General features: G+C 42.8%; 2 protein-coding genes across 7 annotated transcripts in view; both read left to right on the top strand.

The window, feature by feature from the left end:
• The first annotated feature begins 1,868 nt into the window (after positions 1–1,868).
• On the top strand, positions 1,869–12,604 carry myoz1b (myozenin 1b). Of its 2 annotated transcripts, none has more exons than XM_034569951.1 (6): positions 1,869–2,027; positions 5,283–5,369; positions 9,078–9,244; positions 9,336–9,405; positions 9,506–9,692; positions 11,928–12,604. In XM_034569951.1, the coding sequence occupies exons 2-6, from the start codon at positions 5,285–5,287 to the stop codon at positions 12,160–12,162; spliced, it is 744 nt and encodes a 247-aa protein (XP_034425842.1). In that variant the 5' UTR covers positions 1,869–2,027; positions 5,283–5,284; the 3' UTR covers positions 12,163–12,604. The 2 variants fall into 2 exon arrangements, with proteins under 2 accessions (XP_034425842.1, XP_034425843.1); XM_034569952.1 differs by having other exon boundaries at positions 1,870–2,027; positions 9,339–9,405.
• Positions 12,605–14,355: 1,751 nt separating this feature from the next.
• The window catches only part of LOC117752544 (inactive ubiquitin carboxyl-terminal hydrolase 54-like), a 50,484-nt gene continuing 47,906 nt past the window's right edge, over positions 14,356–16,933 (top strand). For 3 of the 5 annotated variants that reach the window (XR_004612097.1, XM_034569949.1, XM_034569947.1), the window contains exon 1: positions 14,356–14,499. The gene's annotated coding sequence lies outside the window, so the exon portion shown is untranslated. Of the gene's footprint in view, positions 14,572–16,933 lie in introns of all 5 variants that reach the window. The other 2 variants (XR_004612098.1, XM_034569948.1) reach the window with 2 other exon arrangements.

The raw sequence follows: 16,933 nt of genomic DNA, 5'->3' as shown, positions 1-16,933 counted from the left end.
TGTGGGACTGTTGGCCTACATTCCAGAGCAGAGCGACGGCCTTGGAGCTGTGAAACCCAACCACGGCCACAGAAAGGGATCTAACCTATGACCCTTGACTGGGATCAGGTGACAGACGGGGCTAACTTTAGCAGCTAACTTTAGTCCTGTTCAGTTCCGCCGCTGCTCTGCTAGTGGAAGGTAGAACACAAAATATAATAATAAAAAATCCTTCCATTGTTGCGGCACAATCGTTTTTCCACAAACTAGGTCACTGGATTGTAGAAACACATAAAAGCTGTAACTGCACTTATAGTAATGACTGAAGTGGCTCCTTTAACCCTCGGCCATATTAATAAATGAATTCTACGATTCTCTTCTTTTGGTCTCTCTCCTCGTTTCTGGTAATGTCTCTCTCACTCAACTGCAGGCACACAAACACACACACACACACACACACACACACACACACACACACACACACACACACACACACACACACACACAGCTCATTCAACCGATATTTGGAGTCGTTAATCTCCGGCTATTTGGCGCGGTGCTAAACCCTTAATTCTGATGGCTTTTTTTACAATGTGATTGCGAGCGGAGAGGGGAAGCGCTCCCTCATACTTCCGTCCTCCTCTCTCTGCTCCGCCAAAGAGGCTCTTTCCCCCACACCATGTTTCTGGGTCAACACAGTCCGAGTCACATGCGGTCGGGGTTTAGGGGCAGGTCAACAAATAATGCTTAATCTTCATTCTCAATTCATCCCATCACTTGAGACTTATTTTTTTGAAAGGAGAAGGTAATAACCAACCCTGGGATTTAGATTAAGCACTTTTTCCTCTTGTGTCATAATGACAACGTGGTTTTAACAGAAATGCCTTGACAACCATTCGATTTTCTTAATGAAATTTAATAAAGAATTTCATATGTTCAACAGGATGAATGATAAAATCCCTGGTGATCTTTATCCAAATTGAAACTTTATTTGTCCAGCGATTGTTTATGATCAAATACCTGACAAACTGGCTGAAACGTTAAGGCACTGAACAGATGATGAACCGACTGACATGATGATACAGGTATGCTGCCAGACACAAGCCGGTCGTGAAGCTGCCAATCATTCATGCCCAAAAGGTTTGCAGGATGCTGCGAGCAAAGTGAGAGGAGGAGGAAAACACACCGACAAAAGCATAGATGCCTTACAGCTGATACAACAAGTAACAGGGAAGAAAATAACTGCTGGAGAGAAATGTTCTTCTTTTCTTGCGGTGTTAGTCGTGTTATGAAAAAAACCTTTTTACCCTGTATTTGCATATTACGGGACAGGTGATTATAGGGGGGCCGGAAGAATCCACTTCACCTATGAGGCCAATCCTTGTATCATTCCACTGGCAACAGATGTCTTTCAGGGTCAGTTTTTAGATTTAGCCAACAATGGAGTGAAGTTAGTGTTTGCCCATAGTTGCAACAAAACCTTCGCAGAGTTGATAATAATGGATTTAGTATTCTGCGATGATTCCTTCATGACGGTAATTTTCCAGTTGAGCTTAAATTCTACATACATGTACGATATGTAACACATTGTAACTCTTATATTCACATCAAATAATCCTCATTATTGTGACGAAAATGGGATATGAATTTATATTTTAGGCAAATACCTTAATTCTACAAGTAAATGCATCTTTACATCATCTTTTTATTTTTTAGATGAGCCTTTCCATGCTAAAGTGATGAATAAAGTTAAGTTACTATCAGGTTTGTTATTGTCACTCATGACATCTTCTCTAAACCCCACACCCACCTCCCACTTTACCCTTTACACCCCGCCACCCCTCCCACCCTCCGGGCCCAGTCCATAGCCCTGCTGCAGCCCTGCTGATAGGGTTTCACTCTCTCTAGGCTGAAGAAGAGGGCAGGCAGTACAATACAAACCGCAGGACACAGATCTACCTGGGAATCTATATTCCTCTTCCTTCAACACACACCTTTTTCAGTGAACCTCTGGGACCTGTGTCTTCCTGCTGACACCTGGGCCTTAGGTAAGACGTCTGAGAAGTGAAATGTGGGCGATTGCAGTGATAAAACTCAAAGAAATCTCTCTCTGAGATGCCTTGAGTGTTTGTGGATTATAACACATTGATGGTAATAATTCTGTACAAGGCGTTATTTCTGGTCAAGTTAATTTGAGCCCCATGGTCGGAAGATTTTGGAGGAGAAGCCTCTGTATGTTGCCTGCAGAGGCCTTTGCAATAGATTAATTAATGAATGAGGGAATCAGAAGCAGATGCTCTACTTAATTTGGCAGATTGCACTGTTGATTATGTTTGAAGTCCCAGTAATTGGTCGAGAAAATTTTTTAATTCACACTATATCGCACATAGTTTGACAGTTACATTGTAGAATGAAATTTAATGACTAAATAGCTAATTTAATTATGAATTAAACCAAATTTCCTCTTCTTCCACCACGTCTTACCAAACACCGTGCTAGGTGAGGAATGTGGCCCTCTGCGGTGGAGTTTTTAGTCCACGGGATGCATGTATGTGTGTATCTGGGAATGTGCTGACTGATGCCCTTCCTCCCCAGCTGTCCCCTCAAGATTTATCTAGAGCTAAAACAGGCTGGTCGTGGGGGACAGGAGCGCCTCTTTACTCAGAGATGCGGTAACAGGACCCAGGCCCCTTTGCTCTAAGCTCCTGTAGTTTGCGACCAGCGCGGCTGTTTCCCTCCATCTTGCATTTCCACGAACATCTGAAAACACCTGTAACCTCATGGAGTCACATTAATCGGATAAAAGTCCAAATCTCTCTTACCGTGTGTGTGTGTGTGTGTGTGTGTCAGTGTGTGTCTGTGTGTGTGGTCTTGTGCACATGCATGACACCCCCACTCATTGCGGAGGTATGGAACATAGGTTCCCAAAAATAGCACACACAGGACTGAATCCCCAGCTAGGAATGAGCTTCAATTACAGCAGATGAAAAGCAATTACATTAACTGTCTCCCTGTAGACGAGCTCTGCAGCTTTTTCTCTTGTACAGGGACTCACCTCCAGCCTTATATAATTGCTTTTGACCTGTGCAATAGACAGCGACATACTGCCGGCCCCTGGAGTGGTTAGTCAAGAGAGACACAAGCTGCCACTGGGAATTTGTGTCCTCTAGGGCACGTGGAGGCTATAGACCACACTATAAAGTGTTCTTAACTTAATTAGAGAACTCTGGGATGGATGTCCTCAAGCTTGCGCGCATTTGGGACCTGATGTGCAACATCCTCACACATAGATACATCTTAGAAAACATTTTATTCCTTCTCCTGTAATATCTATGGGCAGGTTTAACACTTTTGTTGTATCAGGTTTCACTGCCTGTCAGTGTCTTGTTGCTAAATTTGTCATGCTCCTCGCTGGACGCCAGACAGACCAAATTAGTTTTGAGGCAGTGATTCTTTATATCTAATTAAACCACTTTTACACTATGTGATCAATTAAAGTCGATTTAGATCAAAGATCACATATAAAGACAAGTGTTGCGCAAAAAAAATGTAAATGCCTTTTATGTCACAAATAGAGTCGTGGTTATGGTGTATTTATTTGTACCAAACATCTCACAGTGAAGCTGCCTCCTGGACTCTTACTTTTTTTAATAGTCTCCCTCTGGATCTCAGGACAGCAACTGCATGGATAAGCTAAAACAAGATCCCCTCCAATCTATTATCACTGGCCCACCGCTGATTTATTATGTATACGTCTGCTCAATTTTTGAAGCTGCATTAATAGATTTCCTTTTGGTCACTCTGGGACAATACAACAAGCTGTACACAAACAAGAGCTCCAAATTAAATGACAAAATACCTTGGTGGTTGTAACGGCCCATTAGAGCAACTCACTTTATGATCTGACATCCCTCCAGGCAGGATGACTTAATTGTTCTCTGCCTTCCAAAATCAATGTTTATGATATGGTTACGTTTTGGTTAGGTTTAGGCATAATAACCCAATAGGTACAATAACGACTTTGTGAGTTCATCGATGGGATGAAATGAGTTAAGGTTGGTAATTGATCCTGGTCATTGTTAGAAAACGGGAAACGTTGTGTGTTTTGTAGTCTCATCCATCACTGCTGCCTCCTCCCTGTGCAGACTTTGTTGCTCTTTAATAACGTCTTTTCTCCTACACACAGCCTCATCACACAGTTTATCTCGTTATAATTTAATATTAGACATCACGATATTATAAAAAACATGTTGTGGTGAATGTGTCATGTTTCTGGTCATCTGATTAGAGTAAATCCAGTACTGCTTCTTGCTTTGTTTTTGGTCTCCACCAGCTTTTTTTGTTGTTGTTGCTAAATGCTCATTTGGGAACAACTTGTTTGTATGGTTGTCTGTTTGGTCTATTTGGTGCTGGTCGTGTACTGTGGGCTCATCAGAGCTGAAAACAGCTGCCTGCTGCATCGGGAAGGTTAATGAAAGTGTGTAAAACCAACACACTGAGTTGAACAATGCAAAAATGTTTTGTAGAGCTGAAGGGACACCGTAGAGTCGGGTGACAATCTTCTGTGGGTTTATCACCAAGAACGACACTTGTTGTTTGCTTAACAAGGACAATGCACAATAAATGTTGGGGGCGGCTGTGGCTGAGGGGTAGAGCGTTCGTCCTCCAACCAGAAGGTCGGCAGTTCGATCCTAGTCTTCCCCATCTGCATGCCGAAGTGTCCTTGGGAAAGATGCTGAACCCCCGAATTGCCCATCATAGGCAAACTGTACTGTAAAGCGCTTTGAGTGGTCATCAAGGCTAGAAAAACGCTATATATACAAACCATTTACCATTTACCATTTACAAGATATGGCATGAAACTAATTTTCCTCTGTAGTACCTGAGCAGAAGCCATAGATGATGCCAGAGTGAAAGAAAACATTCGGTTAAAGAAAAGAAAACATCATTAACCATGGACAACCAGACATCAAGGAGCCTCATGCTAGCAAACATAATGTTTATCTTAGTTCTATGAAAGATGGATTCTTCAGCTACATTTCCACTCATTTAAACTCTCTGATATTTCCACATGAAACATACCATCCACATCCATTATAAATGCAGAAGTATTTATTTTGAATCTTGAGGTTGTGACCCTTTAAGTCGCCTATTGTAGTGATTTGACAAATATATTCTTGACTGGGATGGAGTTGTCTCAGCATCATACTCAGTCAACTGTTGGAGCTGTTTTTTCCTGCATTTCTAATACGAGACGAATGGCTGGTTATAATGATGATTATTATTCTTGTTCTGTTCTACAGCCATGCCTCTCACTAGTCCTGCCCCTTCTAACAAAAGGAAGAAGGGCGACAAGATCATCACTGACCTGTCCAACATCAGCCAGAATGGTAAAACGCGCACGCACACACACACACACACACACACACACACACACACACACACACACACACACACACACACACACACACACACACACACACACACAAACAGCATCCCACATTCACACACAGCAACTGGAAACATTTTGCCGAACCCCTCCGCCCTCATTCCTCAAAGACCTCCCTGTATCTCCCCTGTGATCTGATTATCCAGCCCAGCAAATGTCAAGTCCGATTGTGAGCTTTGCTCTCTGGTGTCCACTATCTGCACAATCTGTGTCTGTAAATTGAATCATTGCATGTGATCTTATGTGGATTTGTGATACACACACACACTTGTACACACACACACATTCCAAGCAGTAACACAATATCTAAAGTCTTCTGTGGGGTTATGTGGCTCATTATCAAATGGCAGAGGAGCTACAGACCTTATACCATTAGAGGCAACACAAAATACCAGACAGTGGTTCTGCTCCATATTTGTTTTAGTTTGTGTGTTTATTGTGTGTGGAGTCATTACAACATGTACAAACGTGGCAAATAGTTTTAACGTCTTTAACCCACAACTGTACTGTGAAATACTGTGAAAATCTATGTATTTCACAGTATATATACTTATTTGAACACTGGTGGTTATTGCTGTAGTGTATATAATGGTGCTCTTTTCCTTGTTAAGCTATGTTGGCCAATAACAAACATTTAATTCTTCCTCTATATATTTTTCTAAAAATCCCTGCCTGGGCACCAGAGAGTGTCCAGAGACTTACTGCAGGAAAAGACCCACCAGAAACCGAGTGTTTAAAACATTTCCCTCTGCCAGACCCACCAGTAGGTCCATCTGTTCAACTCTCGCTGTGAAGCTGGACACGCTTCAGACGCACATGCTGTTATTTTTACTTTTAGTGGAAAATCCCACTTTCAAAAATAAATGAATAAACATTAAAAATTGATGTGTCAGGCTGAATGTGAGGAAAATATGTAAAAGCTGCTACAGATGGCATGTGCAGCATTTCCAATAAATGAGATGGTGCAGCCTTAAAAGTAAATTCATTTACCCAACTATTGTCAGCAAGTGTTTGCTCATTGTGGGAATGTACATGATGTAGTATTGGTATACGAGTCAATTATTTGGTGAAAAACTCCACCAAAACTGCACCATACTACCCACACATTATGATACAAATTTATTAAAATATGATGATGAAATAATATACAGTATAGTGTAACACTCTGAAGGAACCTTTACTCAATACTTAGTGGTTTTATTTTTGACACTTTACAAACAATATGTTAATACTAACTTGTAGCTAAATATAAATGTCAAAGTAGAAGTCTTAACTGGCTCTTTAACTTATTAAAATCTTAAATGTAAGAATTTATAGTTAATCCAGTGGTATGGCAGCAGTCTTGGTCCCCAGAGGAGGAATTTTCACGATCCCCTGATATTTCCTCACCCATAATAATAATAATAATACTGTTGTTTTATTGTGAAATTCGCTGACAACTATTGGTTGGATTGCCATGAAATTTGGTACAAAAGTTCATGTCCCCCAAAGAGGAATTTCTTCTTTTTTTTTTTTAAATCCGACTTTTCATCTTGCGCCACAATCAGGTCAGACTTACAATTTGTCCAATACTTTCTGGCATTGTAATTAAATGACTACAAAACCACTGTCATTCCCATCAGCCCCTGCTGTTCTTTAATTTGAATGAGATCAGCATGGTGCATTATCATTCAGCTCAAAAGCACAATGCTTTACTGCAGCCTCACAGAGCTGCTAGCATTGACTCTTCATTTAATAGGGATTATTTTCTATCACAGAATAAAAACTGGCCTTTACTTCTTGCATAACATATTATATTTATAAACACCAACAATGAACCAAATCTTTGCGCGTACAATCTGCTTTCTGAGTGTCTGCACATGCTTCTATCTGTCATTCAACAATCTGTTGGTTTCTCCCCCCCATTTCCGTCCTCTGCTTCTCCTTCTGCTGGCACATCTGTAGCCACATCTGAGCCTTTCAACCGGTTTGTTCTCAGTCAGTCAGACAGACAGTCAGTCAGTCAGTCATTCAGGAGCTTATCCTGCTTATCCCCCTTTTTGCTCCAGTTAATGCCCAGTCATCCATCCATCATCCTCTCTGCGCTCTGTCGTTCTGACAGTTTGTCCCATGCCCCTGTCCCCTCTGCATGTCGTCTGCTTGCGTCTGTCCGCCCCTGCCTCTGTCAGTCTGTCCCGTTTCCTCCTAGTCAGCAGCCAGCTCCACTTTCACATTCTTCTGAATTAACACTCTAATCAATATCCCCACGGGAGAGTTCGCTCTGCTCAGCAGCCTCAATTATTCTCTCACTCTTTCTCTCTCCATCTCTTTCTCTCTCATACACACACACACACACACACACACACACACACACACACACACACACACACACACACACACACACACACACACACACACACACACACACACACTTAACACCCACCCACTTGCACAAGTCTGATTTACGATATACTGCTAACAGCAGCATTGCAATGCCAACTCCCTGCTTTATAGATGTGTCCGTGTGAGTGTGTGTACAAGTGTGTGTGTGTGTGTGTGTCTGTGTGTGTGTGTGTGTGTGTGGTTTTATGGCTGGACTCCAGGTGTTATGAATGATATCAGAGTGGATGTGGTGGATGAGAAGAGTGTTTTATGAGGAGCTCGGTGGAGCAGTAAAATCCATCAGATCTCTCCATCACTGCAGCGGAGGAGAGAGAGAGAGAGAGAGAGAGAGGTGGAGAGAGAGAAGAAGAGAGAGGTGGAGAGAGAGAGAGAGAGAGAGAGAGAGAGAGAGAGAGAGAGAGAGAGAGAGAGAGAGAGAGAGAGAGAGAGAGCAACAGTATGTTATGAGGATTTCCCTCCATAAACAGTTCTCCCTGTTGTGTCATTCCCCAGTGCCCCTTTTCTTCTATATTGCTTTGGCCCAGTAATTCCTACAACCCCCCTGGCTTCATACACACTCACGCCCTCTAACACAACAGGTTTTAACTGTAATTCATCACAACAAGTATGGTGTGAAAGCCAGAGGATAAAAGTATTTGCCCTTTACAGTCACATCCCTGATTCAATATCAGACCTAAATTGGAGGTTAAACCCACCTTTTAATTTGCCAAATGGGTTTAGTTGACAAGCGTATGCAGTAGCTACGCCAAAAACTGAAACAATCCTCTGAATCTTAATAACAAAAAATGCGTAGAAATTGTTCATCTGAGCAGTGATAAATCATCGTTAGGTCCAGGAGCCAGGTTTATTCATTCAAGTAAGAGCAGTAGTTCAAGAGAAAATGTTAAAAATATCTTCGACAACCTGTTAACTGTTAAAATCAATACGACTCTCATTTCTGTCCATTCAACATGACTCTGATCTTGCCTTAAATTCAATGTTAATTTTGTTAACAATACTGTGCAACATATTCTTATTTTTGAGGGTAAGTGACCTGTACAAGCATATGGAAGAGAAAATAAGCACATATTTGATAAAACAAGAATGAAACATTGTCATAAAAGTAACCATGAACCATATTTGAAAAAGAGAAAGGGACAAAAACTTCTGGATGACATAAATAACAAAAGTCGTGTGTCTGCCTTAAATTCATGGTGTAACCCTAACCCTAACCCCTTTATTTTGTCCTCCTCTTCTTCCTCCTCTTCCTCCTTCGTCTCCCTGGCAGACGATGAAACCGACCCAGAGGCCTCCGAGTTCGACCTGGGCACCAAGATCAAGACGCCCAAGGACTTGATGCTGGAGGAGCTCTCCCTGCTCTCGAACAAGGGCTCCAAGATGTTCAGGATGAGGCAGCAAAGAGTGGACAAGTTCATCGTGACCAACCAGAACATGGTGAGAGTGAGGAACTGAAGGAGAGTGTACATGTATGCTGTATATGTATGCGTATACTGTTCGGGCTGTATCTTTATTTCATGTCTTCCAGCAGAACCTCGAGAACCTGCTGATGCTTCCTCCCCCTGTCGCACCAAAACCTGAGATGCCAAAAGTAGAAGGTATGGGGTCACCCATGCACTTTTGTTGATTTTCATTATTTCTTTTATGATTTTGCACTTCATCTGTGTTCTCCCCCCCCCCTGTCCCTGGGTGTCTCAGTGGTGGAGGAGATGGTGGATGAGGAGGCGGATAAGGAGGCGAAGAGGAAGGAGTATATACGCACCTACGTATCACCATGGGAACGGGCCATGAAGGGCAACATGGAGCTGACAGCCACCATGAAGGCCAGCATGCCGGGACCCATCCAGATCCACCCAGACCTGACCCTGTACAAGAGCTTCAACAGGTACACACACACACACACACACACACACACACACACACACACACACACACACACACACACACACACACACACACACACACACAGATTGCATAAGAGCATATTTTCATGTCTGCATGTATCATGAACATGTTGAATATAAAGCAGATAAAAGTAGCAATTATTTAAGCTCTCACTTGTAGATACATGTAAAATTATAAACAGTCTTTTTTCAATATTCTTCATTTGTAGTTGTAATTTTGATCCCAAAAATAAAATTCTAAATGAGTCAAATACCTTCTACTGAGCAGTTTAAACGAATTGAGTGACTTTAGAGAGGATGCTGTAAAAATCAAATAATCACTCATAGTGAACCAGCACAGGAAAGTGGAATTTATTTTCATCCTCCTGGAAGACTTCTTCACTTGTCTTCAAGGAACATTCATTTCCTGTATCTTTCTGACGCTCTGACAATAGTGCCCACTTCACACGGCGACGGGCCAGATGTGTGGAGGTGAGAAAGTGAGCAGCTGGGCCCTCAGGCTCTCTTTCCTCAAGCACTTACTTCTGGCACTTTACTGAGAACAAATGAGTGAGAAACTGTGACTGGCTTCCTGAAACTCTGCAGTGGCGTCTTCAACAATACCACATCTGCCCCCCTCCACAATTGGAAGTTTTTCATCTCACCTTCAAGTGCGGAACAGTTTTCCTTTAGATGTGTCCGAATGATTTCAAATGAATAGTTTGCTTCAACTTGTTGCCACCTTTAATATTCAACTGAAATTTCACAAACTGTGGGACTCAAAATATACATTTCTTAAACATTCAGAATTAATATATCAGAGGCAACACTTATTATTATTGAATGGGCCAAGCTCTAAAATTATGAATATGCCTTGACATTAACTAGGACCATAGACTTTATGTAAAGATGGACAACGCGTCTCCACCTCCTCCAACTTTTTGAGAAATGAAGCAAATATATCCCTGATTCAAACACTGCCATCTTAAGCATTTGGAGCCAGTTCCGGTCAAAAGATGGAGGCAGGGTAGCAAGGTCCTGCCGATACAGGAATAATTATCACTTGAACATACATCAGTGTGATACCTAATATGACCGCAACCATCTTTGAGAAAAAAACATTTAACATTTACTTTGATTTATTAGTTTGGTCCATAGGAGAAAGGAATTTTGACTTATAGTGCAGCCATCCACCAGGTGGTGACCAAGATGCTTTGGCTTCACTTTTGGGGAGCAGTCATGTCTTAATATGGAAAAATGGCACAAGAGTGACATCATAACTGTGTTCCGATAAAACTGGAATTACTCAATGTAATTATAGTTATAACTGCAGCACCAGTCTCAGCTACTCATATAGAACCAACGTCTCTATGACAACCAGCAACTTGCTGTTTCATTAACAAAAATAAAAAGCGACTTCCTTCTCGTCTGTTTCTATGGCGTCACTCAGCAGTGATACAAATCACACATACTCTACCACGTCGCTCCCATCTCATTCCACATGTCGTTATTTTAATCTCGTTTGAACTCTGTCCGTGGTGATAGTGCTGATGGTTGCTATGGACCCCAGAACATGTAGCTGTAGCCTTTATAATTACTAATGGGTCTGAGTCAGCAATAAATAACCAGCCGAGGGGGAAGCATTATGAGACAACAGGTCCCTGGGCACAGATATGTAAAAGCCCACCCACCACTCCTACATAGGAGGGAAACACACTGACAACGACACAGAGCGCTCAGACTCACACTGACACATACACATTTTTAACGGTAGTCAATTTGCTGTTTGTGGTTATTTTGTGTTTCTTTTTGGTTGTTTTGTGTGTTTTTGTGGTTATTTTGTGTGTATCTGTGGTTATTTTGTGTCTCTTTGTGGTTGTTTTGTGTCTGTTTGTGGTCATTATATGTGTATTTGTGGTTGTTTTGTGTGTGTTTATGGTTATGTTTTGTGCATATCTGGTTGTTTGTACATTTTTGTGGTTGTTTTGTATCACGTTGTGGACATTTTGCATTTCTTTGTGGTGGGTTGGGTGTTTTTGTGGTTGTTTTGTATATCTTTGTGCTTGTATTGTGTATCTTAGTGGTTATTTTGTGTCCTTTTGAGGTTGTTTTGTGACTCTTTGCGGTTGTTTTGTGTCTCTTTGTGTTTATTTTGTGTCACTTTGTTGTTGTGTGAGATGCTTATGATGCTCATCCTGATCTCTCACCCTCCTACTTTGTCCCTTTTTCTCTGCCAGGACGGCGTTGCCATTTGGCGGCAACGACAAGGCGTGCAAGATCCTGGCCTTCGAGCACCCGGAGATCAGCGTTGCCACCGATGAGCCAGAGTCACTGGCCTCCCTGCAGGCTGACATCCGCTCACGACCCTCGTTCAACCGCACGCCCATCGGCTGGGTGTGCAGCGAGGACAACTCAAACATCCACATGGACGTGGACAACATCGCCTTCGACGGAGAGACAGATGACCTGTGAACACGCGTGCAGACAGAAGCATGATTACAGTACATGTAGCCTGAAACACACATTACAAGTACACATGCACTATAGGACCCACAAACACATACTTACATGAAGATCACATCCTCACATATGTGTATTAGAGCATTGGGCAGATCATAATTCTTGACCCACACACTGACAACATGAGCACTGGTAGAGCTGCTGAAGCTCCCATGAACACATGTTGAAATGTATTTTAATTGCATGGAAAAAAAATCAAAAATAAGCTAAAACTATTCAAAACTGACTTGATGGAAGAGGACACAGAGTCTCCTCGGTCTCCTGCGTTCTTTCTGACTATGTGTGTGCAAACTGTGGTAAGTTAATGTGACACCTGTGTGAACAGAAACAGATAAGCACCTTGCACTCTTAAAATGTTTTATTTATGCAATAAAGTTCCCCTTTACAGAACGTCTGACTGCTTCTCATGTCAACGCTGCATATGCTGCTCCTGGAGATCTTTCATTACAAGTTACAAAATAAAAAAATGTACTTATTTTTTGGAATCGTCGACTTTCTGGCTCTTTCTGGAGCTTTCAAACCACCGGCTACAGTGGGTGGATTTTGCTCAGTTGCCAAACAGTATCTCACTCATATGCAACCACCTGTTACCACCCAGAGTTTTACACTTAAGTCACATGAGGACACTTAAGACATCTCCATGACAGCAAACTCCACCCACTGCTGAGGATGTGGTTAAATGTTTCGAACTTGATCTTTCCTCTGCCCCCAACAAGCAAAGTGCAAATCTATAGAGGGACACATTCATTTTCATAAAAAGAAAACCGTTTTTTTAATAGAATTTGATTGATTGTGGTGGCTGAGTGGGAGACACAGGCACTATGACAGCAACACTACTGATTCCATTTGGTACCAATGTCTTCTTTCTAATCTCTTTGGACAGACGTAGCATCAAATAAAGGCAAAAATACAAAAAAATTAAGTAAAAACTTTAAAAAGCGATATCTTTATCAGCACTCCTTATAGCTTTTTTTGGCATTTTAGGAAAAGTGCTTTTTTATTTTCTTGCTGAGAGTTTGATCATCATCATAAAAAAACTGGAGCCCCCAAATGTATTTAGAAATTGTGAAATTGTCTTTTCCGATGCAACCAGGAGACCAAAAATACTCCTAAAAGGTTTGATGCACTCAACTTGTTAGACCTCTCTTGCACACCTTCATTACCAAACTAAACGCTGTCCCCATGACCTCTCACTTGCACTATGAATAGTCAGCACACTCAGGCTGTGACTGTAAACCGGAGCTGGCAGGTCTCCAATGACACCTATTAAACAGATGTCTTCTGCATGCTGTGGCGGAAGAAGTGCTCAGCATATCAACATGACATTTGTAGATGAAAAATGATGATCGACGTCGTCTCTAATGAATTCTCTACTCGTGTAAATTATTTACAGTTTAATCTGCGTGGTCGTATCTCACATAGAGCTCTTGTGTGTGACGGAAAAATGTTAATCTGGGGAGTAATTAGTCGGTAAAGCTGTGAAATACAGTGGAGTAAAACTTTTCCCTCTTGAAAGTAGTGGAGTAGAAGTTAGAGTATCATAAAAATGGGAATACTCGTGTAATCATAGCAGAGATAAGATAAAACTGTATTGATCCACACAAAATTCAACTCTTTCAGCAGCAGGCAGGTCAGAATGAGGTAGACAAGAGAATAAAAATGTAAAAAAAAAGGCATAAGAATAAAATAAATAAGTAAATAATGCAGAGTATGCGCATAATATACCTTTACCTTTCACTGTAGTGTTTTTTATAGAAATGTTGTAAAGTACAATGTATGTAAATAGTAAATAGTATGAGTACAGTGAAAAACAGTGCAGTATTTTATTTTTCATCTCTGATGGTGTTGTAGAGTCTGACAGCAGTGGAATTACTCAGGAAAATGTACTTAGTTACTCTGTCTGCATCTTGTCTGACAGTGGATCGTCCTGACATCATGTTAGTGGAGGTGTAACAGGTAAGGGCCACATCCTCTTTTTCTCCTTGTGCCCGGTAGGCGGCGCCATCGGGCCAGGCAATCCTTTCCCTGATGAAAACCGCTACGTCACACACACGCACATACACGCACACACACACTGGCTGTAAAGATGGCACGGTATCGCGAGAGCGCCGTGCCGCGACCGGAGCGCTGGATGGCGCTGGTGGTGGCGGTGGCGGTGGGGGCTGGATGATGCGCCCACGGCTCGCCCTCCCTCTCGCTCCCTCTCTCCCTCCCTCTCTCGCTCTCTCTCGGTTAAATCACACGGAGGGACACGCGATCGGACGGAGACTGGCGGCGACAGCACCCGGGGTGAGTTAAAAAATCCCCAAAACCTGCACAGCACGCAAACGCATCATGGGATAGAAGGGGAGCATGGGTGAGGTAAGGGGATGGGAAGGTGTGTGTGTGTGTGAAGGGGGACGCGTGTGTGGTTTAGGGAGTGGGTGTGAGGGACTATATAGTCAACGTGTCGGCCAGATGTGATCCCCCCCCCCCCCAGATGTGCGACAGTCTCTGAAGATGTCATCCCCTCCATCATCATCATCATCCTCATCATCGTCAGCTCCATCATGACTCTCATCAGCACCACTCTCCCTCGTGCCGCTCTGTTGCTCTGTATCATGTCCACCTTATTATTTCATCAGGTTGCGCGTGAGTCGGTGGTTCCCCCTCCAGGCATCTCCCCCTTACCGACCCCCCCCCCCCCCCCCCCCCCCATCAAGTTCGTCCCGGTCGCATCACACAGTATTGTGGGGGGGTTTCGGGTTTTCTCGCATGTCACAAGTGTTATTATCATCCACGCTGTCCCATCCCATCCCATCCCATGCTTGCATCCATCCCTATACATATAGCTTTGCTGTGCGCGTGGCTCCGGTCCTCTCCTCTGCGTGCGTGTTTCGGACTCTCCAGCTCTGTGTGGACTTGTTGATGGATGGCACAGGGACCGCAGCCTGTTTTCACCATGGCGGATCCACGCTCGGCTGTCATCGCTCCCGGGGGCCGCCATTGATTTAACGTTGCGGTTTCAATCCGCGTGATTGATCACTCTGGCCCCTCACCGGGCCCCAGACGTCACCCGCCCGCCTGGACAGTATGGCGGGGCTTATGGTCCTCTGCTGCGCGCACACGTACTTACAACTACGTACTTACAATACTTGTGAAACACACACATTTGTGTTCGGCTACTTGTGAGGATAGTGCATTGACTTACAGCAACTCCTTAAGCCTAAAGTTAACCTTATTAAACTTAGCCTGGGTTTACCCTAAAACCAAGGCTTAACCCTATGATAAAGGATTAACCTTTATTATAGGGTTAAATGTCCTACACACACACACACACACACACACTGGAACACACAAAGATGTTTATATAGAAAGTTTGTACTGCTATCTTTGTTTGCACTGATCCCATCATCCCCATGAGGTCTACTGGTACTGACAAGCTTTAGTGTTTATGCTGAGAAAAAGGTCCTTAAGAGGTAAAAAAAAAAAAAAAAAAGTACAAACACACACACACCCTCCCAGCTGAGTTGAAATGTTGCCATGACTTTTAAGTTGCACTTATCATCACTTGCAGTTTTTGGAGATGAAATACAGTTGTTAAGGGTGTATGCACAATGTGTGTGTTAATCTGCTGTCTGCACATTACTGTCTCATCTTGTTTTAGCTTAAAAACACCAGGTCAGAGCCAATTTCAGCTCTTTATTTAACATTACATGTCCTTGTATGCACAGCTGTATCCACATATTTACGAGCCGTCGCTGTAGCCTCCTCTTACAGTCTCGTCCCAGGCCGTGTAACCTTTCATTCTGTAGGAGGAGTGGGATTTTCCCGGAAGCTATAAACTCTCATTACCTTTATCTACAAAATAGCTCATTCTCAGCCTCGGTCCACACTGCCAAAAAAGAAAAGCCTGGCTTCCCTCGTCCCTCTCCGGATAACTCTCCTCAGGGGTGTTTCCACCGGCGTTATCTAAATGATCAAACCAATCAGGATGCCTTATGTGATGTTGTGTGTCGCTCTGGTGAACGGGCGAAGAGACACGTGACATAAACATCATTTGACTTTGGGTCTTGAATATATTTCCTTTTTTTCTTATCAGTTCCCTGACTGTTGTTTGTATTTAACATCTTTCATAAGCTGCTTTCAGACATGCACTGAACTCTGCATATTCTCCTGAAATTATCCGGAGGGGCTTTATGTGAGAACGCACATGTCCGAGTCAGTTGCCTGGGACATTCCCTGGAACTTCTCCGTGTCAGACTCGTACATTCTCCCGCTGCTTTCTTCATATGTAAAAGGTAAACCCCGAATAATATCCTAAACCAATTCTCAGGACATTTCCCGAAATTCATGTCTGAAAACTGCTATAGTCTTTCATTTAGATTTATGGAAACAGCACCACCATAATCCACAACCACCATCATCCTCCACGTGTTGCCAAGTGCTGCTCGATTCTCAAGGTCTCCTCGACTTCTCGCGCGTATTTGCAGACAAACAGCCATGTGTTGAAACAATTGAGAGCATATGTAATTCCCTTAAATTCCCCCAATTTAATTGGTTTAAATCCTCAGAGTATTTCTTTCTCATGTGTGACTGAGCCCAGCTTGTGTCTCAGCTTCCCAGGGGCTTCGTCTATCGCTGACATTTCCGTTAAAGTGTCCTTGATGTGGTTGGGTCCACATGTGTGGGATTATGTGAGGGTTGAGGTATAAGGAAGAGCAGATTAAGTCATCCCCGAGGA

The sequence above is a fragment of the Hippoglossus hippoglossus genome, chromosome 19, assembly GCF_009819705.1.
Source record: "Hippoglossus hippoglossus isolate fHipHip1 chromosome 19, fHipHip1.pri, whole genome shotgun sequence".
Classification (NCBI taxonomy): domain Eukaryota; kingdom Metazoa; phylum Chordata; class Actinopteri; order Pleuronectiformes; family Pleuronectidae; genus Hippoglossus; species Hippoglossus hippoglossus.
The sequence above is the reverse complement of the archived record's forward strand: the minus strand, read 5'-3'. Positions and strand labels throughout refer to the sequence as shown.